This window comes from Lithobates pipiens, unplaced genomic scaffold (assembly GCF_037356315.1).
Source record: "Lithobates pipiens isolate NorthernLeopardFrog02 unplaced genomic scaffold, aLitPip1_a1.2 Scaffold_18, whole genome shotgun sequence".
Taxonomy (NCBI): Eukaryota; Metazoa; Chordata; class Amphibia; order Anura; family Ranidae; genus Lithobates; species Lithobates pipiens.
Genome location: NW_027507758.1, coordinates 574,483 through 599,499, shown reverse-complemented (window position 1 = coordinate 599,499; position 25,017 = coordinate 574,483). Strand labels below are relative to the sequence as shown.

Below are 25,017 nucleotides of genomic sequence, written 5' to 3'. Positions count from 1 at the left end.
GAACGAGGAGTGTGGCTGGGCTGTCAGACATATTGATGTGTCATTAGAACCTGGTGTATAATGTAGAGCCTGGTATATGATGTACAGAGCCCTGTCTATAATGTAGAGCCTGGTATATGAAGTATAGAGCCCTGTGTATAATGTAGAGCCTTGTATATGATGTACTACAGGGGACGGAGTTGGTGGATTCTATAATGGGTGGGGCTTATGAGAAGTGGGATGGGTCAAAAGGGTGGGCGTGGTCTAGCGCCCCCCCATCTTAAAACTTCACCAGCCGCCACTGCTGGGACCCTTACTTTTTAATATCTTTATAAATGATATTGGGTCTGGGATCAAAAGTAACATTTCCGTCTTTGCAGATGACACCGAGCTATGCAGTGGAATAACCTCCTTACAGGATGTCTCCAATTTACAAGCCGACCTCAATGCTCCGTCTAATTGGGCGACTATGTGGTAGATGAGGTTTAATGTTGAGAAATGTAAAGTTCTGCACTTGGGGGGCTAAGAATATACATCATACATACTAGGGAAGGATCTGGGGGGTCCATAGTGGAGAAGGATCTGGGGGGATCCATGGTGGAGAAGGATCTGGGGGATCCATAGTGGAGAAGAATCTGGGGGGTCCATAGTGGAGAAGGATCTGGGGGGGTCCATAGTGGAGAAGGATCTGGGGGGATACATAGTGGAGAAGGATCTGGGGGAATCCATAGTGGAGAAGGATCTGGGGGATCCATGGTGGAGAAGGATCTGGGGGATCCATAGTGGAGAAGGATCTGGGGGTATCCATAGTGGAGAAGGATCTAGGGGATCCATGGTGGAGAAGGATCTGGGGGGATCCATAGTGGAGAAGGATCTGGGGGATCCATGGTGGAGAAGGATCTGGGGGGATTCATAGTGGAGAAGGATCTGGGGAATCCATGGTGGAGAAGGATCTGGGGGGATTCATAGTGGAGAAGGATCTGGGGAATCCATAGTGGAGAAGGATCTGGGGGGATCCATAGTGGAGAAGGATCTGGGGGGATCCATGGTGGAGAAGGATCTGGGGGGATCCATGGTGGAGAAGGATCTGGGGGATCCATGGTGGAGAAGGATCTGGGGGGATTCATAGTGGAGAAGGATCTGGGGGAATCCATAGTGGAGAAGGATCTGGAGGGGGATCCATAGTGGAGAAGGATCTGGGGGGTCCATAGTGAAGAAGGATCTGGGGGGATCCATAGTGAAGAAGGATCTGGGGGGATCCATAGTGGAGAAGGATCTGGGGGGATCCATGGTGGAGAAGGATTTGAGGGGATCCATAGTGGAGAAGGATCTGGGGGGATCCATAGTGGAGAAGGATCTGGGGGATCCATGGTGGAGAAGGATCTGGGGGGATTCATAGTGGAGAAGGATCTGGGGGAATCCATAGTGGAGAAGGATCTGGGGGAATCCATGGTGGAGAAGGATCTGGGGAGATTCATGGTGGAGAAGGATCTGGGGAAATCCATAGTGGAGAAGGATCTGGGGGAATCCATAGTGGAGAAGGATCTGGGGGGATCCATAGTGGAGAAGGATCTGGGGGGGTCCATAGTGGAGAAGGATCTGGGGGGAGTCCATAGTGGAGAAGGATCTGGGGGGAGTCCATAGTGGAGAAGGATCTGGGGGGATCCATAGTGGAGAAGGATCTGGGGGGATTCATAGTGGAGAAGGATCTGGGGGAATCCATAGTGGAGAAGGATCTGGGGGGATCCATAGTGGAGAAGGATCTGGGGGGGTCCATAGTGGAGAAGGATCTGGGGGAATCCATAGTGGAGAAGGATCTGGGGGGATCCATGGTGGAGAAGGATCTGGGGGGGTCCATAGTGGAGAAGGATCTGGGGGTTTTAGTAGATCATAAGCTCAATAATAACATGCAATGCCAAGCTGCTGTTTGCAAAGCGAAGAAAGTCCTTTCCTGTATAGGAGAGGTCTGGACTCCAGAGAGAGAGATATCATCTGTACAAATCATTAGTAAGACCTCATCTGGAATATGCTGTTCAGTTTTGGGCTCCAGTTCTCAGAAAGGATATCGGGGAACTGGAGAAAGTGCAGAGAAGGGCAACCAAACTGATAAGAGGCATGGAGGAGCTCAGCTATGAGGAAAGATTAGAGGAACTGAATTTATTCTCTCTTGATAAGGGGGGATATGATCACCATGTATAATATATAAGGGGGGATATGATCTCCATGTATAATATATAAGGGGGGATATGATCACCATGTATAATATATAAGGGGGGATATGATCTCCATGTATAATATATAAGGGGGGATATGATCTCCATGTATAATATATAAGGGGGGATATGATCACCATGTATAATATATAAGGGGGGATATGATCTCCATGTATAATATATAAGGGGGGATATGATCACCATGTATAATATATAAGGGGTCCACATAGTGAACTTGGTGTTGAGTTCTTCACTTTACAGTCAACAATGAGGACAAGGGGGACTCTTTACATCTAGAGGAAAAGAGATTTCATCTCCAAATACGGAAAGGTTTCTTCACAGTAAGAGCTGTGAAAATGTGGAATAGACTCCCTGCAGAGGTGGTTCTGGCCCAATCAGTGGATTGCTATAAGAAAGGTCGGGATTATTTCCTAAGTGTACAGAATATATCTGGATGACATTTATAGGGAAAGGTGATCCGGGGAAAATACGATTGCCTCTCGGGGGATCAGGAAGGAATTTTTTCCCCTGCTTTAGCAAATTGGATCATGGCTCTGCTGGGGTTTTTTGCCTTCCTCTGGATCAACTGTGGGTATAGAATTGGGTATATGGGCTGGTATGATATTTATTATATATATATATATTTTTTTTTTTTGGTTGAACTGGATGGACTTGTGTCTTTTTTCAACCTGACTAACTATGTAACTATGTAACGAAATACGAATTAATTTTATTACGAATCTAAACGGAACAGAACAAAAAAATTTATTTATAGCACCCATGTCTAGTCCAGCAACATTCATATACAAACATTTCCCGCACTCAAGGCACTAATACACCTCGAGGGTTGTGTGGGACCCCTGATGTACAGGAAGACAGGACTTCAGTGAGGGACATTTCCCTCACTCGGGACAGGAATACGGCTTCTCCCCGGTGTGAGATCTCTCATGTGTGGAAAGATGGGACTTCACTGAAAAACATTTCCTGCACTCAGGACAGGAATACGGCTTCTCCCCGGTGTGAGATCTCTGATGTTTGGAAAGATGGGACTTATCTGAAAAACATTTCCCACACTCAGGACAGGAATACGGCTTCTCCCCGGTGTGAGATCTCTGATGTTTGGAAAGATCAGACTTCTCTGAAAAACATTTCCCACACTCAGGACAGGAATGCGGCTTCTCCCCTGTGTGAGATCTGTTATGCCTATTAAGTTTGGATTTATAACGGAAACACTTCCCGCACTCAGTACAGGAAAAGCTCTTCTCTGTTGGAAGGATGGCCCCATCCCGCACAGTCTGAGGTTCCTCAGGATAAGAGGAATACGATGGTCCGGCACCGTCCCGCACAGTCTGAGGTTCCTCAGGATAAGAGGAATACGATGGTCCGGCACCGTCCCGCAAAGTCTGAGGTTCCTCGGGATAAGAGGAATACGATGGTCCGGCCCCATCCCGCAAAGTCTGAGGTTCCTCGGGATAAGAGGAATACGATGGTCCGGCACCGTCCCGCACAGTCTGAGGTTCCTCAGGATAAGAGGAATACGATGGTCCGGCACCGTCCCGCACAGTCTGAGGTTCCTCAGGATAAGAGGAATACGGTGGTCCCGCACCGTCCCGCACAGTCTGAGGTTCCTCGGGATAAGAGGAATACGATGGTCCGGCACTGTCCCGCACAGTCTGAGGTTCCTCGGGATAAGAGGAATACGATGGTCCGGCACCATCCCGCACAGTCTGAGGTTCCTCGGGATAAGAGGAATACGATGGTCCGGCACCGTCCCGCACAGTCTGAGGTTCCTCGGGATTAGAGGAATACGATGGTCCAGCACCGTCCCGCACAGTCTGAGGTTCCTCAGGATAAGAGGAATACGATGGTCCGGCACCATCCCGCACAGTCTGAGGTTCCTCGGGATAAGAGGAATACGATGGTCCGGCACCGTCCCGCACAGTCTGAGGTTCCTCGGGATAAGAGGAATACGATGGTCCGGCACCGTCCCGCACAGTCTGAGGTTCCTTGGGATAAGAGGAATACGATGGTCCGGCACCGTCCCGCACAGTCTGAGGTTCCTCAGGATAAGAGGAATACGATGGTCCGGCACCGTCCCGCACAGTCTGAGGTTCCTCGGGATAAGAGGAATACGATGGTCCGGCACCGCCCCGCACAGTCTGAGGTCCCTCGGGATAAGAGGAATACGATGGTCCGGCACCGTCCCGCACAGTCTGAGGTTCCTCGGGATAAGAGGAATACGATGGTCCGGCACTGTCCCGCACAGTCTGAGGTTCCTCAGGATAAGAGGAATACGATGGTCCGGCACCGTCCCGCACAGTCTGAGGTTCCTCAGGATAAGAGGAATACGATGGTCTGGCACCGTCCCGCACAGTCTGAGGTTCCTCGGGATAAGAGGAATACGATGGTCCGGCACCGTCCCGCACAGTCTGAGGTTCCTCGGGATAAGAGGAATACGATGGTCCGGCACCGTCCCGCACAGTCTGAGGTTCCTCGGGATAAGAGGAATACGATGGTCCGGCACCGCCCCGCACAGTCTGAGGTCCCTCGGGATAAGAGGAATACGATGGTCCGGCACCGTCCCGCACAGTCTGAGGTTCCTCGGGATAAGAGGAATACGATGGTCCGGCACCATCCCGCACAGTCTGAGGTTCCTCAGGATAAGAGGAATACGATGGTCCGGCACCGTCCCGCACAGTCTGAGGTTCCTCGGGATAAGAGGAATACGATGGTCCGGCACCATCCCGCACAGTCTGAGGTTCCTCGGGATAAGAGGAATACGATGGTCCGGCACCGTCCCGCACAGTCTGAGGTTCCTCGGGATAAGAGGAATACGATGGTCCGGCACCGTCCCGCACAGTCTGAGGTTCCTCGGGATAAGAGGAATACGATGGTCTGGCACCATCCCGCACAGTCTGAGGTTCCTCGGGATAAGAGGAATACGATGGTCCGGCACCATCCCGCACAGTCTGAGGTTCCTCGGGATAAGAGGAATACGATGGTCCGGCACCATCCCGCACAGTCTGAGGTTCCTCGGGATAAGAGGAATACGATGGTCCGGCACCGCCCCGCACAGTCTGAGGTTCCTCGGGATAAGAGGAATACGATGGTCTGGCACCATCCCGCACAGTCTGAGGTTCCTCGGGATAAGAGGAATACGATGGTCCGGCACCGTCCCGCACAGTCTGAGGTTCCTCGGGATAAGAGGAATACGATGGTCCGGCACCGCCCCGCACAGTCTGAGGTTCCTCGGGATAAGAGGAATACGATGGTCTGGCACCATCCCGCACAGTCTGAGGTTCCTCGGGATAAGAGGAATACGATGGTCCGGCACCATCCCGCACAGTCTGAGGTTCCTCGGGATAAGAGGAATACGATGATCCGGCACCGTCCGGCACAGTCTGAGGTTCCTCGGGATAAGAGGAATACGATGGTCCGGCACCGCCCCGCACAGTCTGAGGTTCCTCGGGATAAGAGGAATACGATGGTCCATCTACACTGTGTGGTGCCGGATGGACATTTGAGGTAGTCGGGTTTTCTCCTGGACTATACTGTGTGATGTCCTCATCTTCTACTTTACAGTCTGGAGACAAAGTGAGACAATCCTCTGAGGTTTTCCTCATCTCCCGTCCATCTACTAAAATAGAAATACAAAGATTATTACTAGACATCAGCTGATTGGTTCCCCTAAACCAGGACTCCGCCCACATCAGGCATTTCTTTATTCATGGACCTTATTTAGAGAGGAGGAAACAACGAGAACTGTCTTCTATAGGAGTGACAGTGATGAGGGGATTATAGGACGAGTGTCCCCTCCCCCTCTATCACTCATTGCCATCTTCCCAACACAAGAAGTACTGACCTTCCTTATTTAGTCCATGATTTAGTCATGAATAACAGCGGGGCTGAGCCCCACCAGAGGTCAGAGAGTGAGGATGGGGGGAGAACCACCAAGATGAAGACTGGACTGATCCTGAAGAGCCCCATCATTGGGTTATTGACTCCTCCCCCATTATCACTTTCTGTTTAAGGGTCCAAAGTCTGAAGAAGTTATCACATTATTATCACCATGTAAAAGTCTGTCCTCCAATCACATCATCCGATATAAAATGTCCAGCTGGTAGGAAATGGGTATAACAATTCAGGACTATGTAATGTACAACTTATTATATAGGATAGAATAGATAGGACTATATAGTATCAGAGTGATGTAATGTACAATATAGAGTATATAGTGCAGGGGTCAGGAGTATGTAATGTACAAAATAGAGTATATAGTGCAGGGGTCAGGAATATGTAATGTACAATATAAATTATATAGTGCAGGGGTCAGGAGTATGTAATGTACAATATAGAGTATACAGTGTAAGGGTCAGGAGTATGTAATGTAGAATATAAAGTATACATTGTAAGGGTCAGGAGTATGTAATGTATAATATAGAGTATACAGTGCAGGGGTCAGGAGTATGTAATGTAGAATATAAAGTATACAGTGCAGGGGTCAGGAGTATGTAATGTAGAATATAAAGTATAGAGTGTAAGGGTCAGGAGTATGTAATGTAGAATATAAAGTATACAGTACAGGGGTCAGGAGTATGTAATGTAGAATATAAAGTATACAGTGTAAGGGTCAGGACTCATAATATTGGTATTCAGTAATCAGTGGAAGATGAAATGTTTACATGAGACAAGTTGCAGAGGTCCCACACCGCTGCCTCCCATCTCCTGAGACTGCACTCAGTGACTTGGGTCTGAGACTATACAGACATATCCCTCCACCCGGCACAGCCAGCAGACAACACAACAAGTAATCCTGGGGGGATTGTACTTTCAGAGATCTTGCCATACCCGGGTATGGGGCAGAAGACCCAAATCACATACCGTAGGTGCCTAGATCTAGTAACATCTATGGGGAAAATGAACACTTTGCTGCCAGCTGATCCCCAGAATCTCCATAAATCCAGTCTAGATACATAAATTGTGTCTGTAGCACAGAGAAGGAAGATTATCGGAGAGAAATCCAGGAATACAAGACGGGGAACACAGCTCAGGAAAGTGACCAGGGGATTACAGGCTGATATCACCCAGCCCCCGCCCTACTCTGGACCAATCAGTGAGCAGTATGGGTGGAGGAATGTATTTAGTGTTAATGACCCACCTGTGCTGATCTCTGTAGGAGTGTCCTCCTCTATAAATGTCCCCGTTATTCCATCCTCCTCCATAGACTGCTGATCATCCCTCACATACCTCTCTTCTTCTTCTGATTTCACCTCAAATTCTATATCCATTGGATCTCCACTCTAAACCAAGAAAATGAGAGAGAATATCATCTGTAAGATAGAAGATTTATTATTGTGACATCACATAGAAAATCCACACATTGGGGCTGATTTACTAAGATGAATTATCAACTGAGCGTATGAAGCGGCGCACGCATAAGCACAACACATAATATGCCGGCGCAATTCATACTAGCGCACGCCCGTATCATTAACAATCCATTCACAGAGGGGCAACACGACTTCCAGAGCGACTTTGGGAGGCAACTTGGACACGACATGAGTGTGAACCACAGGGCGACTTGGGGTGACTTACAACATGACTTTAAGTCGCCCCCCAGGCCAGGCGACTTTAATAAAAAAAAATAAAACAGCACGGGTTCCCCTCCAAGAGCATACCAGGCGCTTCAGGTCTGGTATGGATATTAAGGGGAACCCCACACCCTAAAAAAAATGGCATGAGGGTCCGCCTCAAAATCCATACCAGACCCTTATCCGAGCACGCAACCTGGCAGGCCGCAGGAAAAGGGGGGGACGAGAGAGCGCCCCCCCTCCTGAACCGTACCAGGCCACATGCCCTCAACATTGGGAGGATACTTTGGGGTCCCCCCCAAAGCACCTTGTCCCCATGTTGATGAGGATAAGGGCCTCATCCCCACAACCCTGGCCGGTGGTTGTGGGGGTCTGTGGGCGGGGGGCTTATCGGAATCTGGAAGCCCCCTTTAACAAGGAGACCCCCAGATCCTGGCCTCCCCCCTGTGAAATGGTAAGGGTATCTGTGGCAGCAGGCAGGTAAAATCACCTGGTTGTATCCAGGATGGGAAATATGTGTGCCCTAGATTCAGGCTTTATGCAGACTTGTACAACTAGAGGGGAAGAGTTAATGAGCCCAGCTGAAGTAAGTGGGCTCATTAAGACCTCTACAAAAAAGCCCAGCATGCTTAGGGAGATGCTCCATCCTGGAACCAGTTTTGTGTTGTAAAGACAGGGGAGTGTGACACCTGTTCTGTGCGGTGAGGTAACGCCTGTGTGGCAAACCTCTACAACAGAGACAGAGACAGGGACTGGTACAGCACAAGGCTGCACTCAGTTGTTAGACAGGGAATCCATGTGTGTAATTAGAGATCAAGCTGACCAGGATTTATTTTCATGTTTTATTTTTGTTTGGCTGTTATATTTTTCACTGCATGTAGCATAAATAAACCGCACCTTTTGTATTTTCCACCTACAACGCTGTCTGCTGTGCCTGATTTTGTGTTGTGAACCCATCCAGGGGGTCACACACACCCGCTGCCGAGCGAACCCCTCACAGTACCCTACCATTTCACCAAAAAAGTGACAAAAGTGTTATAAATGACAAGAGACAGTTTTTGACAATTCCTTTTTTAAAGTCTTCGTTCAGAAGAGGGAGGTGGAGTCACCGGGTGGCACCGCCCTCCGTTATATAAGACCTGTCAGAAGAAGAGAAGCGTCACACAGCGGGAGCCTCCCATTGCACGGAGCGGCCCGAGAACAAAGAGAGACGCTGTGGAGGAAGATGCCGGACGAGAACACCAGAGCAAGAAGAAGAGGATCGGAAGAAGAACCCGAAGGATGAAGAAAGGAAGAAGGAAAACCAGAAGAAAGAAGATGAAAGAAGACTTTAATAAAGGAATTGTCAAAAACTGTCTCTTGTCATTTTTTACCCTTTTGTCACTTTTTTGGTGAAATGGTAGGGGTATTTTTGTATCCCCTTACCATTTCACACAGGGGGGAAGCCAGGATCTGGGGGTCTCCTTGTTAAAGGGGGCTTCCAGATTCCGATAAGCCCCCAGCCCGCAGACCCCCACAACCACTGGCCACGGTTGTGGGGATGAGGCCCTTGTCCTCATTAACATGGGGACAAGGTGATTTGGGGGGACCCCAAAGCATCCTCCCAATGTTGAGGGCATGTGGCCTGGTACAGTTCAGGAGGGGGGGTGCTCTCTCGCCCCCCCTCTTTTCCTGCGGCCTGCCAGGTTGCATGCTCAGATAAGGGCCTGGTATGGATTTTGAGGGGGACCCCCACGCCATTTTTTTGGGGCACGTGGGTTCCCCTTAATATCCATACCAGACCTGAAGGGCCTGGTATGGAATTTCAGGGGACCCCCACGCATTTTTTTTTCTCTTAATCCTAACATGACCTGTGTGCAAATAGCCTTAAAAAAACCTGTAGAAGTGAACCAGCGCAAAAAAAAAAGTCAAGTTGGGAGGTGCGCCTGTTCAACTTATGCAAATGAACCTACATGGCTTGACATTTACTAAGATTTTGCCAGAGCAGTGAACCTGAGCACTTGAACGGGTGCAAATGCCGCTTGCGCATGCGCAGTGCATAAATTGACCTAGCGCAGTTCCAAGTGTATTTGCAGGCGCAGCGGGCTTGTTCAGAGGAAGTTACTTTTCCGTTATATTTTGGGAATATTTGTTACTTGGACAGTCATATCTATACTTCCTCACATCACCCCCATCATATTCGCACTTCCAGCTTTTTTTAATTCTGAGTTGAAGATGCTGTGCGCCAGGTCTATAGCGGCGCACCGATCGCGGCCGCCCGTGCGTCCGGCATGCTCATAGTAAATGGGGAATTGCACTGTTATGCCGCGTACACACGATCAAACAATCCGGTGGAAAAGTCCGGCAAACTCAAGTCCGCCAAACAATCGCCCTGTGTGTAGCCTCCGGCATACTTTTTTGACCCGAAAGTACGGCGGACTTAGAATGCCGTGTTACACACCAATCTTCCTGCCGGACTCGCATTTCGGCATGTGTATGCCAGTCTGCCGTACTTTTGAAATGAGCGGACTTTTCCCGCCCGGAGAAAAGTCCGCTCATTTCGAGCGGGTCTCCAGGTAGGCGGGGCCCGCGAAGGAGACGTCGCTGGCCCCGCCGCCTGGTATGGACTTAAAGGGGAACCCCAATGCCGTAAAAAATTGGCGTGGGGGTCCCCCCAAGTCCACAACAGACCCTTGTCCGAGCACGCTACCCGGCCGGCCAGGAAAGGGGGGCGAGCGAGCGCCCCACCTCATGAGCCGTACCAGGCCGCGTGCCCTCAACATGGGGGGTGCCTTTAATAAGGGGGCCCCTGGATACCGGCCCCCCACCCTATGTGAATGAGTATGGGGTACAATGTACCCCTACCCATTCACCTGTAAAATAAAAGTACAAAAAAAACACAACACACGAGATAAAATACTTTATTGCACAGCTCCGGGGGTCTTCCGTCTTCGGGGGTCTTCTCGCCGGACTCCTCCGCTATCTTCTTGTAGCTCTTTTGCTAGCGGAGGAGTCCGGCTTTCTTCCTCGCCGCCGGCCTCTTCTCCTGACTTCGGGGGTCTTGTCCCCCTCTTCAGTTCTTCTGCCGGGCCACCACGCCTTCTTCTAGCTCTTTTACAGGCGGTGGACCCGGTCTTCTGTCGCGGCCGCCGCCTTCCGTTCTTCTTCTTCTTCTCCAGGAGATGTTGACTCGACGATCTCTCGGCCGCAATGCCAGGGACGCAATGCGGTGCCACTTATATAGGGACAAGGGGCGGTGTCACATGGCTTTATGTCACATGGGTTGGTGTCACATGGTGACCACACCCCCTTACGATGTCACAGTCCCCATGTGACATCAACCCATGTGACCAACCCATGTGACATAAAGCCATGTGACACCGCCCCTTGTCCCTATATAAGTGTCAGCGCAGCGCGTCCCTGGCATTGCGGCCGGAGAGATCGTCGAGTCAACATCTCCTGGAGAAGAAGAAGAAGAACGGAAGGCGGCGGCGGCGGCGACAGAAGAACCAAAGAGGGGGACAAGACCCCCGAAGTCGGAAGAAGAGGCCGGCGGCGAGGAAGAAAGCCAGACTCCTCCGCTAGCAAAAGAGCTACAAGAAGATAGCAGAGGAGTCCGGCGAGAAGACCCCCGAAGACGGAAGACCCCCGGAGCTGTGCAATAAAGTATTTTATCTCGTGTGTTGTGTTTTTTTTGTACTTTTATTTTACAGGTGAATGGGTAGGGGTACATTGTACCCCATACTCATTCACATAGGGTGGGGGGCCGGTATCCGGGGGCCCCCTTATTAAAGGGGGCTCCCGGATTCAGATAAGCCCCCCACCCGCAGACCCCGACAACCAACGGCCAGTGTTGTCGGGAAGAGGCCCTTGTCCTCATCAACATGGGGACAAGGTGCTTTGGGGTGGCACCCCCCATGTTGAGGGCACGCGGCCTGGTACGGCTCAGGAGGGGGGGGCGCTCGCTCGCCCCCCCTTTTCTGGCCGGACGGGTAGCGTGCTCGGACAAGGGTCTGTTGTGGACTTGGGGGGGACCCCACGCCGATTTTTTACGGCGTTGGGGTTCCCCTTTAAGTCCATACCAGGCGGCGGGGCCAGCGAAGTCTCTTTCGCGGGCCCCGCCTACCTGGAGACGCGCTCGAAATGAGCGGACTTTCCTCCGCGTGTGTGGGCGAGTCCGTTCATTTTGAAAGTAGGGCGGATAGTACGGCGGACTTAGTATGCCGTATTAGTCGGCTCAAAAAATGCCATGTGTGGGCAAGTAGCCCGTTCGGAAAGTCCGACAGACAGTCTGGCGGGAAGTCCGCCAGACTAAGTACGTCGGACATACCGCTACGTGTGTACGCGGCTTTACAGGCACAAATGCTTTGTGAATACGAAAACGGCTGTTGTGTGTCGGCGTGCGCCGCAACTCATAGCGCAAATGCTTTGTAAATCAGCCCCATTGTCTCTATAAGTGAGTTTGATAACCTCCATCCCACCAACCTTGCAATATGGAGGGATGGTGTGACCTTCCTGTGTGGAATCCTGGGAATACAGAGGACGGGGCCATCTCTCTGGTGGGTTCCTGTATCTGGATGACTCCACCATGGTGTCCTGGGACAGATCTCTGGGTTCTTCCTCCATCTCCTCCTCATCATCCTCCTCTTTTATTTCTTCTTTAACCTCAACTTTAGGATCTCTCAGGTTTCCACTCTTAATATAGAATAAAAATGACATGAATGGTAACAATGCAGATAATGTACAGATCCTAATGATACTATCAGTGATTGTCCATCATGACGTCCTTGTAGAGATCCTTGTGTCCTTCTAAATACTCCCACTCCTCCATGGAGAAATAGACAGTGACCTCCTGACACCTTATAGGAACCTGACACCCACAATGATACACATCCCTTGTCTGTTACTGTACTGTTACCCAGAATCCTCCTCACCTCTCCTGTCAGCAGCTCCATCATCTTCTTGGTGACTTCTAGAATCTTCTCCATGTTGTGTCTCTCAGGTTTTAGGGAGTCACATGGAGGCACTGTGATGGTCATATGATCACCGGACTTCACAAGAGGAAATCTCTGTATTGGGGAACCAATAGGAACATCATGTTAGATTCCCAGAATCCTCCTCACCTCTCCGGTCAGGTCTGTGTTTTATTAATAGAGATAAGAGTGATGTCATGTGACCTCCCAGAATCCTCCTCACCTCTCCGGTCAGGTCTGTGTTTTATTAATAGAGATAAGAGTGATGTCATGTGACCTCCCAGAATCCTCCTCACCTCTCCGGTCAGGTCTGTGTTTTATTAATAGAGATAAGAGTGATGTCATGTGACCTCCCAGAATCCTCCTCACCTCTCCGGTCAGGTCTGTGTTTTATTAATAGAGATGAGAGTGATGTCATGTGACCTCCCAGAATCCTCCTCACCTCTCCGGTCAGGTCTGTGTTTTATTAATAGAGATGAGAGTGATGTCATGTGACCTCCCAGAATCCTCCTCACCTCTCCGGTCAGATCTGTGTTGTATTAATAGAGATGAGAGTGATGTCATGTGACCTCCCAGAATCCTCCTCACCTCTCTGGTCAGGTCTGTGTTTTATTACTAGAGATAAGAGTGATGTCATGTGACCTCCCAGAATCCTCCTCACCTCTCCGGTCAGATCTGTGTTGTATTAATAGAGATGAGAGTGATGTCATGTGACCTCCCAGAATCCTCCTCACCTCTCCGGTCAGATCTGTGTTGTATTAATAGAGATGAGAGTGATGTCATGTGACCTCCCAGAATCCTCCTCACCTCTCCGGTCAGATCTGTGTTGTATTAATAGAGATGAGAGTGATGTCATGTGACCTCCCAGAATCCTCCTCACCTCTCCGGTCAGATCTGTGTTGTATTACTAGAGATAAGAGTGATGTCATGTGACCTCCCAGAATCCTCCTCACCTCTCCGGTCAGCAGGTAGATGATCTCCAGGGTGAGGTTTAGTATCTCCTCAGTCATGTGACTCCGGTCCTCCTCCATCCTCACTGGTGTCATTGTAGACGGATAACTTTGGGAAATGAAAGTAAGAATTATTTGGATGGTGTTGGTCACACAATAATAAGATGTGGATGTGAGGGGGGTAATAGGAGGGTTTCTATACATACAAGAACTACTCCCCCCCATGGGGGCACATTTAGTTTGGACTGTTTAGCATCTGATTTATTTTTTTGGGCTCCTGGGACCCTCTTGTTCTGCCATATCAGAAATTCTCTTCTCTCTGTTTGGTTTGTTTGGTTTCTGAACTGGTTTTGATCAGTTTTAGATCTGCAGACAAGGAATGATAAATATGATCCTTCCTTTGACTTGTTTGCTCTGAGGCAGTGCTGTGAGGACAATGTCGGATCATCATGGTGTCCAGGAAGGGGAACTTGCTGACTTTTGGTCGGAGTTGTCGGCTAATCAGGATAATTACCAGAACTCCGGCTGCAAGGCTCCAATCTCCGGCAGCCTGCTGACTGATCGGAGTGATGTCACTCTCTACAGTAAGAGAAGGGATGGGATTGGATAGCAGGAGGATTCTGATGGTGGAGTGCAGAACTGTGGGGGACGAGTCTGTTCTGTGCTCTCCAATAGCAATTCAGTGTGGGTGGGAGGAGGACAACAGGGGGAGGGGTTTGTTCTCTTGGTGTATTTTGTGTTGTGGAACATTCTTCTTGACCAGTGATATGGTGAGGTGAAGCTTCCTTCACTTACTGAAGAGAAATGTCAGAGAGACGACTCGGAGCAAAGTGTCACATGAGGAAATCCTGGGAAATAATTCCGGACTAATAGGTATAAATAAATCGATCAGCCAATGATTTGATAAATGATTAATAAATTATAAATTGTATACGGAGACAACGGCGGTTAAAGAATGGAGGATAATAATGGAAGGAATATGACATGGCATATAACGGTCACTTTTCATCATCAAGTCCTGTGTGACTGAACTATTGTCTTATTTCCACTTAGAACTTTACTATTGTCCGGCTCCGACCTCTGATCATTGATTTTGGTTCAGTGGAATCGCTCCGATTAATCACTACAGCCTTATTGATCAATCAGCTGCTGATTTGGATTACGTTCAGTCTAAAGGATACACAGCTTGTTATCATTATCTACAGCTTCTTGGACTTTGTATATCTGCAGATGGCTCCCCGTTTTCATCTCCCCCTTTTCTCCAATCCCCTGGACTCATTTTGTCCTTTTTACCCTGCAATTTCTATCACGGATTGTTATATGCAATGTCACATTGCTTACATTATTAACCTCAATTCTGCAACGGCCGTTTTCTCCGTATACAATTTATCATTTATTAATCATTTATCAAATCATTGGCTGATGGATTTATTTATACCTATTACCTATACCTATTCATCAGGTCATCCTGATGAAGTCACATGACCCGTGACGAACACGTGTCAGGGCGATAGCTACCGGAAGTGACACATACCGAGCTCGTTGCTCGTTTGTAAACCGTTCATTTTTTCTCTATGTTTGTGAGTATTTGCTTTTTTGCTTTCTTTGAAATAAAAGATTATTTATCAAATATACTACACTATGGGGCATCCTTCCTCTATATCTATTTCATCCCACATATATGCCATCCGCTGAGGGACCCCCACTGCTGATATACCTCAGAGAAACATTTTAAAGGGGCCACACAGCATAATAGGCAGAATTAAAAAAAACGCTAGGACCTGGGAACATCACAACGGGATCTTAAAGGGAAAGACCACCAAGGACCTCAAAAGATTATTACATACGCTGTTACCTTACAGCAGTAAGGTAAGGGGACACCCATTACCAGACTACACAGGATCACGAGGGATATACCCCCCATCACCAGCATCACCATTTTCATTTTCTTCACAATTCATCACACTGTTTTATTGAAGTACTGGCACCTTATGCGATTTTGGAGATAATCGCTGCACTTTGCACGTCACAAATGGACATTTGAGAGTTTTATTAAATTCTGTTTCTTTGCGGCGGTTACTCATTTATATTGCATTATAGCACCAGCACCTTATGCGGTTTTTTTAAATGAATCGCTACACTTTGCACTTTAAAGATATTTTAATTTATTTCTATATTTTTATATGTTCTCTAGTAATATATATTTCTTTTGGCTTATACTAATTTATGTATGGACCCTGAAATGAATGTCACAGTTATATGATTATGGAAAGCAATCACTACTTATAATCGAAGTGTGCTATATGATTTTATATGTACCATTTAACCTTATCTGAGCAGTTGATTGCATGATATGCCAAATCTATACCTATTTAGTCGATGATTTATAGTATCAATTTTTTATCTAGCTACAACACTCACCACCCTATTTCTGCTATAGCATACTGTTTCTTGGGGGCACAAAGAAGGAACAGGCTAATCAGCTTCTGTGGGAGAAACCGGCGACTTTCTCCCAAAAAAAACAGGCTACATGACCTTGTCTGTGCATAAGGTAGAGACCCCTGGACAAGCACCCCTTTGACAGCCCCCCTACCATATCCCTAAAGCAGTCTGAGAAGGAATGCAGAAGGAGATACAAGAGATGATTCAGTTAGGAGACATTGAGCCCTCTGATAACCCTTGGGCCTCGCCTGTAGTCCTGGTGCCTAAGAAAGACGGAACTACTCGGTTCTGCGTGGACTACAGGCGACTCAATGAGAAGACCACCACTGACGCCTACCCAATACCCAGGGTAGATGAACTTCTAGATCGTATAGCCAGGGGACGTTATTTAACTACAATAGACCTGTATAAGGTCTATTGGCAGATTCCCTTGGCTGAGGATGCTATCCTCAAGTTGGCATTTGTTACCCCGTTTGGCCTGTACCAGTCTAAGGTCATGCCATTTGGGAGGAAAAATGCCCCGGCTACCTTCCAACGTATGGTAGATAGGCTCCTCGATGGCTTTCAGGATTTTGTATGTGCATACATGGATGACATTGCGATCTACAGTGGGTCTTGGGAGGAGAACCTGGTTCACGTAGGGGTGGTTCTGGACAAGATTCAGGCCGCAGGCCTGATCTTGACACCAGACAAATGCATTTAGGTATGGCGAAGGTGCAGTACCTGGGACACAGAGTAGGGTGTGGGAATCAGAGACCAGAGCCAGCCAAGGTAGAGACAGTAGCTAACTGGCCCACACCCTGTACTAAGACCCAGGTATTAGCCTTCTTTTGGACTGCAGGGTACTACTGACGTTTTATCCCTGATTATAGTGCTATCGCCAAGCCCCTGACTGACCTGACGATAAATAATTTACCTAGGCAGGTCCTGTGGTCTCCAGCTTGTGAAGCCGCGTTTCTAGCCATCAAGCAAGCACTTGTAAATGCCCCTGTCTTGGCTGCCCCAGTACCTAACAAACGTTTCATTGTCCACACAGACGCTTCCATGTTTGGACTGGGGGCTGTGCTGAGCCAAATCGGGGAGGATGGAGGAGAACACGCTGTCGCATACTTGAGCAGAAAGCTATTACCCCGAGATGTGAGCGATGCGGCAGTGGAGAAGGAGTGCTTGGCCCTGGTCTGAGCCCTTAAAAAGTTGAACCCTTATTTGTATGGAAGGGAATTTTCATTAGTTACCGACCACAACCCATTGGTCTGGCTTAACCGGGTCTCAGGAGACAATGGCAGGTTGCTGCGAGGATGCTATCCTCAAGTTGGCATTTGTTACTCCGTTTGGCCTGTACCAGTCTAAGGTCATGCCATTCAGGATGAAAAATGCCCTGGCTACCTTCCAACGTATGGTGGATAGGCGCCTCGATGGCTTTCAGGATTTTGCATGTGCATACCTTTATGACATTGCGATCTACAGTGGGTCTTGGGAGGAGCACCTGGTTCACGTAGGCCCTGCAACCATACAATTTCACCATCAGCTACCAACCCGGTAAGCAAAATGGCAATGCTGATGGGTTGTCCCGGCAAACAGACGTCACTCCGGCCTCCTAGTTGTGGACATCCCCAAGTTGACCCGAGAAGGATCAACCTGGGTCTGCCAGAGTGTCGCACAAGGAGGGAGCCATGTGACGGGAGTCACTTTTGGGCGCAGGGTGACCAAGAAAATAATGAACCCTGCATCTGCCATTTTCGAAATAGTGGCTGCGTCATAATACTGGGACAAATACTGTTAGGAGATGCTGATGTCAATTCAAGCCACCTGTCTCTGTCTGTGTCTGCTATACTGTAAATTAGTCTAGTATGACTTGTCACAGCTTCTAAAGAGTCTTTTCATCCAGTGTGCTAATTAACCCTGCAATTGTATGAAGGAGATGTATGATAAAGTGTATTGTATAGTCAGTGAGCTAGGAGACGTAAAGTCTGTCCTAAAGGTCATGTCTCTGAGTCACCTAGGCTGTCTAAAGGATTAGATAATTAGCTCATGTTAATTAGGTTTCTGGTGAGAGGTTGTATTTTCATCCTGCTGTATATATTTGTGTGAGAGCTCAAAATAAAGATTCATTCCTGTTTGACCCTCAAGACAGAGCCTCGTCTTGTACTTGCAGGGAGAGTTATTCATATGGGTTTCTTGTTTGGCTGATTGGAGTGTTCGGTAGCTGCCTTGGTGTTTGGGAAGGGAATGTCCTAAACAACTTTAAACCCTTTCATACTCGGGGTGTTGTTACAGATGGGTTGTGAGAAGATCAGGTGGTTCTAAAAGCTAGAGTTGTTCTTTACTTGTTTATTACTTGTTTTCAGAAATTAATGTTTGATGCAATATGGGAGTAGTTACGGCATCCGCCCCCCCATCCGCCCCATGGGTCACATCGACCTGATCACTTGTGTAACCAAGTATTACCTTATATGGAAATCGTATGATAACTGTTATCTTGCTGACCTGTCTTTATTTGTATATAAATACGGCTGAATAAAGGCCTTAAATTTTGGCACGGGCATCATTTTGCTCAGAGCTGATATACAGAGAATGATTTCTGTGTCTTATTTCTAAGATAAGAGCATAATAATTAGGAAACAGCAATATAAACTCATTAATGTGACCCATTGATAGTCACACCTAACATTTCTGGCGCCCGAACAGGGACAGAGACTACAAGAGGTGGACGAATGAGGCTGACGGAACAAAAGGATTAGGCATTCCGGGAACCACAGATAAAAACCTGCGCAGGTAAGAAAAAGCTTTATTTTTCTTATATATATTCTGTGCTCCCCTGATTTGTGCCTATCCGTTCTGTCAGTTACGGTTCTCCAGGTAAAATTCCAGCCTCTGTAGTGGTGAGTTTAGAATTACTGTATATTTGGTTTATATTGCTGGAATTATTTGTTGATTGTTGTTTGTCTGTCTTGTTGAAAAAGTGAATGAGCCTTGTCAAGGATGGTATGAGTTGGAAGGGGATTGCCGAACTAAGCAACGGAATGCGCCCTTTCGGGGGGGGTCAGAGGCTTATGCTTAACCTCACATCTAATTCATAAACCATAAGGCGGGTTGAGAGTATAAGCCCTGTCTGCTCCATAAAGCAGGGATAAGAGTGTACGAGAGGGATACCCCAGGTACGGGGGGGAATAAGGTCTCCACAAAGTCCGGAGATCTAGTCAGATACCTGGCCACCAAAAGGAATGCTTGTATATGTTGTAGCCGTCAGTCTGGTCATAATATTTGTCAGTTGGCTAGCATATAAAGTAATTCGATTTCAGAAATCTCATCCAGGAGAGGTTTTTAGCATTCTAGCACCCTAGGGGGGGAGGCAACGAGGAACTGTTGTAGTAGAAGTACACAGTGTCCCACACGCTACCTAGGCACGGACTGTTAGAATGGGCCAGAAGTGTACGAAACCCCGTCAAGAAACTGTGGTGCATTACACTGTACCACAGATAATTAAGAACATTTATGGGAAGGATGAAGCTCGAGATATTGGGAAGGTTCTCCGTAAATTTAAAGTAAAAGGAGCAGCAGGCTTAGACCCAGAGGTATGGAGTGAAATAAGAAGGGACAGACAAGGAGAGGTGTTGGAGAAACAATGGATGTATCAGATCCAATGTTTAATTAAGGCCTCGAATAGGGCAAAAGAGGAAGGATGGAAATATGATCCCGATTTTAATGGTTGGGATATGAAAGACAGAAGAAAGGAAAATGATAAGACTCCGATCGCCCTTAAAGCGGGCATCCCACCCCCATATAGGGATACAGGAAATAGGCCACAAAAAGTATATCCTACCCTTGAGGGAAGAGGGTGGGTTTGTCAGGTCTGTGGAGCACAAAACCCAGAATGGGCAATAGAATGTGTGCATTGTGGGGCACAAAAACCTCATTCAGAAACTGTAGCCCCCGTACGCACAGATACACACATTGTACAGGTAAACAATCCAGACTTTGGAGTAGCCCATCCAGACGCCCCACCTACTGTTACTCGTAGGATGCAGATAAGGACATGGGCACCATAGTCAGCAGACACCCTTATGGCATTAATACAGAGCGCCCCAGATCCTGTTGCAAAACCAGCTGCTTTTTGTAGATTCGTGACGCAGCTGATGAATACGCATGAAGCAACCTGGCAGGATGGGGAGGATTTGTGTAGACATAAAATGACACTAACCCTATTTAACCAGTTTATGACTGAAATAGGTCCTCATCGGCCTCCAGATCGAATGGGTGCGGATGGCAATCTAGAGGCAGGGCATGTCAGACACCTAGACTCCAGAGCCCCCTTTATTGCTAGACTAGAAGCATTTTGTCAGGCAAAACAACAGGAGAGGGGGTCCATATCACCCATGAAACAATCCCCAGGACAGACTGTATCAGAATTTTACTTAAACATGGAAAGTATGATGGCAGATAAAGGACTAGATTTGGTCCTACCAGTCACGATCCGAGCTTTCAATAGACAATTTATGGAAGGCTTAATTCCACAAATAAGTGAGAGGTTGAAGGCCTGTACTCCGGAATGGAGGGCAATTAGGGACAGAGGGGCGTTGCTACAGAAGGCGCAAGGCATAGAGGCGGATTTGGCAGAAGCCAAAGGGAGAAGACAGCATGTAATTAATGTAGTTACAGGTCCACAAGAGCAAAATAGGAGCTCCTCCCGCAAGCCCCTCACTTGTTATTATTGTAACAAGGTTGGTCACATTAAACGAAACTGTAGGAAGAGAATGAGGGATGAGGAGGAGGAAGGTGCCGGTAGGGATCAGATCAGGGACAGACGCAATGACGATAATAGGGGACAAAGAGATGGTCCGAGGGCATGACTCGCTCCTGTCTTAGGAAAATCGCATACAAAAATGTTACACATCCCAATACAAATAGGCAATAAAAAAATCTCATGTTTAGTGGACAGTGGAGCTTCGCGTAGCCTGCTTTCAGACTCGGTGATACGGCCCGGCCAGGAGTCCACTGAAACAGTATTAATAACTGGATATGATGGCATTTTAGCCGACGCCCCGCTGACAAAACCTCTAAAAGTTAAAATAGGGAACCACATGTTCCTTTCACGCTTTCTGGTATCTAGAGGAGCCCCCACTAATTTGCTAGGAGCTGACATTTTGCAGAAAATAGGAGCTAACATTACCTATCACCCAGATGGAACTGTCACCTTAGCTATAGGGGATGATCAAGAACACATGGAGATGTGTAATCTGATACAATACCTAGAGGAGGAATCGGAACTATCCGGTCCATCTCCTTCAGACTTAGATCAGATTTTGTCGTCCCTTCCAGAAGGACTATGGGAGAAACATCCAGCTGATGTTGGACTTTTGCCCATACCTCCGGTTACCCTACAGCTGATTCCAGGAGCAGTGCTTCCCCAACAAAAACAGTATCCACTCAGTGCACCCCAAGAAGCGGCCATAGAAATGCAAGTCCAATCCTTGTTAAAAAGTGGAGCGCTAAAAGAAGTAAAATCACCGGCGAATACTCCTTTGTACCCGGTTAAAAAGAAATCAGTAGCCGGTAGTCCGGTTAAGTACAGAATGGTCCAAGACCTTAGAGCGGTCAACAAAATACTAGCCCCGATGACACCTTTAGTACCCAATCCACATACATTACTGTCACAAATACCATCAACCAGTATGTACTTTACGGTTATAGATTTGGCCAACGCTTTCTTTTCCGTCCCACTTGCGGAAGAGTGCCAACCATGGTTTGCATTCTGCCTCAAAAATAGACAACTAACCTGGACACGCCTACCTCAGGGCATGGCGCATTCACCTACCTTGTATTCGCAGGCATTGCAAACGGTACTGGGGGAATGGGTACCACCTGATTCCTGTGTATTGTTACAATATGTGGATGATTTATTGTTATGCTGCCCTGACAAGGAAACTTGTTTAGATACCACCCTTGCATTGTTGCGATTTTTGGCAGAAAAAGGTTGTAAGGTTAACAGGACAAAGTTACAAGTATGTCAGAAAAAGGTTGTTTTCTTAGGACATTGTATATCACAAGGTATAAGACATCTCACTGAGGAAAGGATTCAAGTGATAAAGGGAATGTTACCCCCACGAAATTTCAAACAATTGCGTATGTTTTTAGGTATGGTGTCATATTGTAGACAATGGATACCACACGCTAGCTCTTTGATGCAGCCATTATACGATTGTTTGAAAATTGTGCCATATATGCTTACGGAAGTAGCTTATGGGTCGTTTGTCACTCTGAAAGAGTTGTTGATTTCTGCACCGGCTATCGGTATAACAGATTACACCAAGACATTTCATCTGTACATTGCTGAGATCACTGGACACGCCACAGGGGTTTTGACACAGTTACATATAAAACAAAGGCCCGTTGCATACTTCTCAGCAGCACTAGATCCTGTGTCCAGAGGTTCACCGTCCTGTGTACGGGCGGTAGCTGCAGTGTCAATTATCATAGATAAGTCATCAGAAATTGTTCTAGACAATCCAGTTGTAGTGCACACCACACACGATATACATGCAATCTTGTCTCAGGTACAGCCCAAACATATTTCCATGGCTCGACAGCTAACAGTGTACTTTACTCTTGCCTCCAAATGTCACGTTTCAGCGCTGTACAACTTTAAATTTGGCCACCTTTTTGCCTCTTCAGTCACTAGATTTGGCAAGGGGGAATAATGGAGCTAATAAGGAAGGTAATGAGAAAACTGACACTCTTTTGTTTCAGGAGATAGATGAACACGATTGTTTTCAGCTCATGGAACAAGAGACAATGGGGTTCCCACATGTTACAGATACACCAATTTTAAATGCTGAGCACACCTTGTATATAGATGGCAGCAGGTTTGCTGATGACAAAGGTAAATATCACACAGGATATGCTGTAGTGACTGACACACAGGTAATTGAAGCACGGTCCTTACCAGTCCACATGTCCGCACAAGAAGCGGAATTAACAGCTTTGGAAAAGGCCCTAGAATACTTAGAAGAACGAGAAGGGAATATTTACACTGACTCTGCCTACGCTTATGGTGTAGCGCACGATTATGGCCATATATGGAAGGCTAGAGGTTACCTAACAGCAGCAGGTAGACCTGTAAAACATGGAGAAGGGATTAAGAGTGTCCTGAACAATCTTCAAAAGGTTAAACGAGTGGCCATCATGAAGATAGCGGCACACACGAGCGCAAAAACAATTGAGGCAAAAGGAAATGCATTTGCAGATTTGACTGCAAAACAGGCAGCTCTAGGGGAAGGAGGCCCTGAGACCTTAGCAGCCATAGAGGTAAGTATGCCAGACCCAACATGGCAACAGCTGAGCAAATTACAGGAACAAGCAGGGGAGAGCGAGAAGGATAGGTGGGTCAGGATGGGAGCTGCACCAGGCCTTGACAATGTATGGAGGGAAGGGGGCAAAGTATGCCTACCTGCCTCTCTATATCCAGCAATGGCGGCGGCAGTTCACCTACCCACACACGTCAGTTCCAATTCCATGTATAGGATTGTGAACCGAGGATGGCTCGCCCCTGGATTCAGTAGTACTGCGAGAAACTACTGTGCAGCCTGCCAAATCTGTCTCCTGAATAACCCAGGGCAGAAAGTAAAAACCCCACAAAAACACCAGGTCCGGGCCCAATACCCCTTCCAGAGACTGCAAATTGACTATATACAAATGCCTAAGAGTGGCCCTTTTGAATTCGTTCTCGTGTGCATCGACTTATTTTCAGGCTGGCCAGAAAGTTATGCGCTAAAATCAGCTACCGCAAAAGCCACAGCCAAGAAACTGATCACTGAGCTAATACCTAGGTTCGGTCTTCCTGAAACCGTAGAATCAGATAGGGGGACACACTTTACAGGTGAAATCATGCAGAATGTGATGGCTATGTTAGGGATTCAACAGAGTTTTCACACCCCTTACCACCCACAGAGTTCAGGATCAGTAGAAAGAGTAAATGGGACAATAAAGCTAAAAATACAAAAAGCCATGCAAGAGTTAAATAAACCATGGCCTGAGTGCCTACCCTTAGCTTTGTTCTCTATAAGGTACACCCCAGCAGGGAAAACGGGGTTATCTCCGTACGAAATACTTTTTGGGAATGCACCCAGACTAGGTTTATACTTTCCCCAGAGTATGCAATTGCAATGTGATAGTTTGACTGCATATGTGATACAATTACAACAACGGCTAACTAAGATCCACAAAAGTGTGTATTCTTCTCTTCCAGACCCTAACTCAATAGCAGGAACACACACTCTGCAACCAGGAGATTATGTATATGTAAAGAAACACACCAGGAAAACCCTAGAACCCCGTTTTGAAGGACCATTCCAAGTATTGTTAACCACTCCTACTTCAGTGAAATTGGAGGGAAAACCCACCTGGATACATGCCTCACATTGCAAGAAGGAACCTGGGAAAACAACATTATGAGATACCTACTTGTCTACTGTTTGTTTAAGCTTGCTATTTTACAGGGATATGCCTGGACTCCTGGTATTAATGTGACTGAATTTTACAACACAGCAGGGATACTTTGGGTTGTAGATGATCAAAAGGTAGCCAATGATTCAGGCTATGGATGAATATATCACGGTAGGGAATTTCACGGTTGAGGGACACAAAGGACCATTGCACATAGATCAAAACATAGTATGGATAAGGGCAGAACCACCGGCAGAAATAAATATAACATTCCAGCTAAACACAAGCATGGGATGGCCTTTTAATAACACTAAGAAGCATAGATGTCATCAGTTAGGACCCTCACATACATGGAAACAGGCACAGAAACGAATTTGGGAACAGATGTATAACGTTCTGGTAACAGTATCCGAGGGAGGGAACATGTCAACAGATATTATAGCAATTA

At 47.4% G+C, this 25,017-nt stretch overlaps 2 protein-coding genes across 2 annotated transcripts; both read right to left on the bottom strand.

The window, feature by feature from the left end:
- Positions 1-2,972: 2,972 nt before the first annotated feature.
- On the bottom strand, positions 2,973-12,386 carry LOC143986928 (uncharacterized). The gene is made up of 3 exons (XM_077485337.1): positions 12,248-12,386; positions 7,351-7,492; positions 2,973-5,829 (listed from the first exon to the last, which is right to left on the bottom strand). Exons 1-3 carry the CDS (start codon positions 12,350-12,352, stop codon positions 3,095-3,097), a joined length of 2,982 nt encoding a protein of 993 aa, XP_077341463.1. The 5' UTR covers positions 12,353-12,386; the 3' UTR covers positions 2,973-3,094.
- A 138-nt stretch (positions 12,387-12,524) lies between these two features.
- LOC143990016 (gastrula zinc finger protein XlCGF66.1-like) lies at positions 12,525-13,775 on the bottom strand. Its single transcript, XM_077490254.1, has 3 exons — positions 13,689-13,775; positions 12,697-12,831; positions 12,525-12,632 (listed from the first exon to the last, which is right to left on the bottom strand). Exons 1-3 carry the CDS (start codon positions 13,764-13,766, stop codon positions 12,525-12,527), a joined length of 321 nt encoding a protein of 106 aa, XP_077346380.1. The 5' UTR covers positions 13,767-13,775.
- Positions 13,776-25,017: the final 11,242 nt, after the last annotated feature.

What these genes read in the sequence shown, in the direction of transcription:
- LOC143986928 (XM_077485337.1), bottom strand. Translation starts at nt 12,352, where the DNA reads ATGGTGGAGTCATCCAGATACAGGAACCCACCAGAGAGATGGCCCCGT. An exon ending in CCATCCCTCCATATTGCAAG is followed by an intron (nt 7,493 to 12,247) that starts GTTGGTGGGATG and finishes TTCTTGGTTTAG; the next exon opens with AGTGGAGATCCAATGGATAT. An exon ending in TCCTACAGAGATCAGCACAG is followed by an intron (nt 5,830 to 7,350) that starts GTGGGTCATTAA and finishes TTTCTATTTTAG; the next exon opens with TAGATGGACGGGAGATGAGG.
- LOC143990016 (XM_077490254.1), bottom strand. Translation starts at nt 13,766, where the DNA reads ATGGAGGAGGACCGGAGTCACATGACTGAGGAGATACTAAACCTCACC. An exon ending in TCTACCTGCTGACCGGAGAG is followed by an intron (nt 12,832 to 13,688) that starts GTGAGGAGGATT and finishes TCCCCAATACAG; the next exon opens with AGATTTCCTCTTGTGAAGTC. An exon ending in TGGAGCTGCTGACAGGAGAG is followed by an intron (nt 12,633 to 12,696) that starts GTGAGGAGGATT and finishes TGTGGGTGTCAG; the next exon opens with GTTCCTATAAGGTGTCAGGA.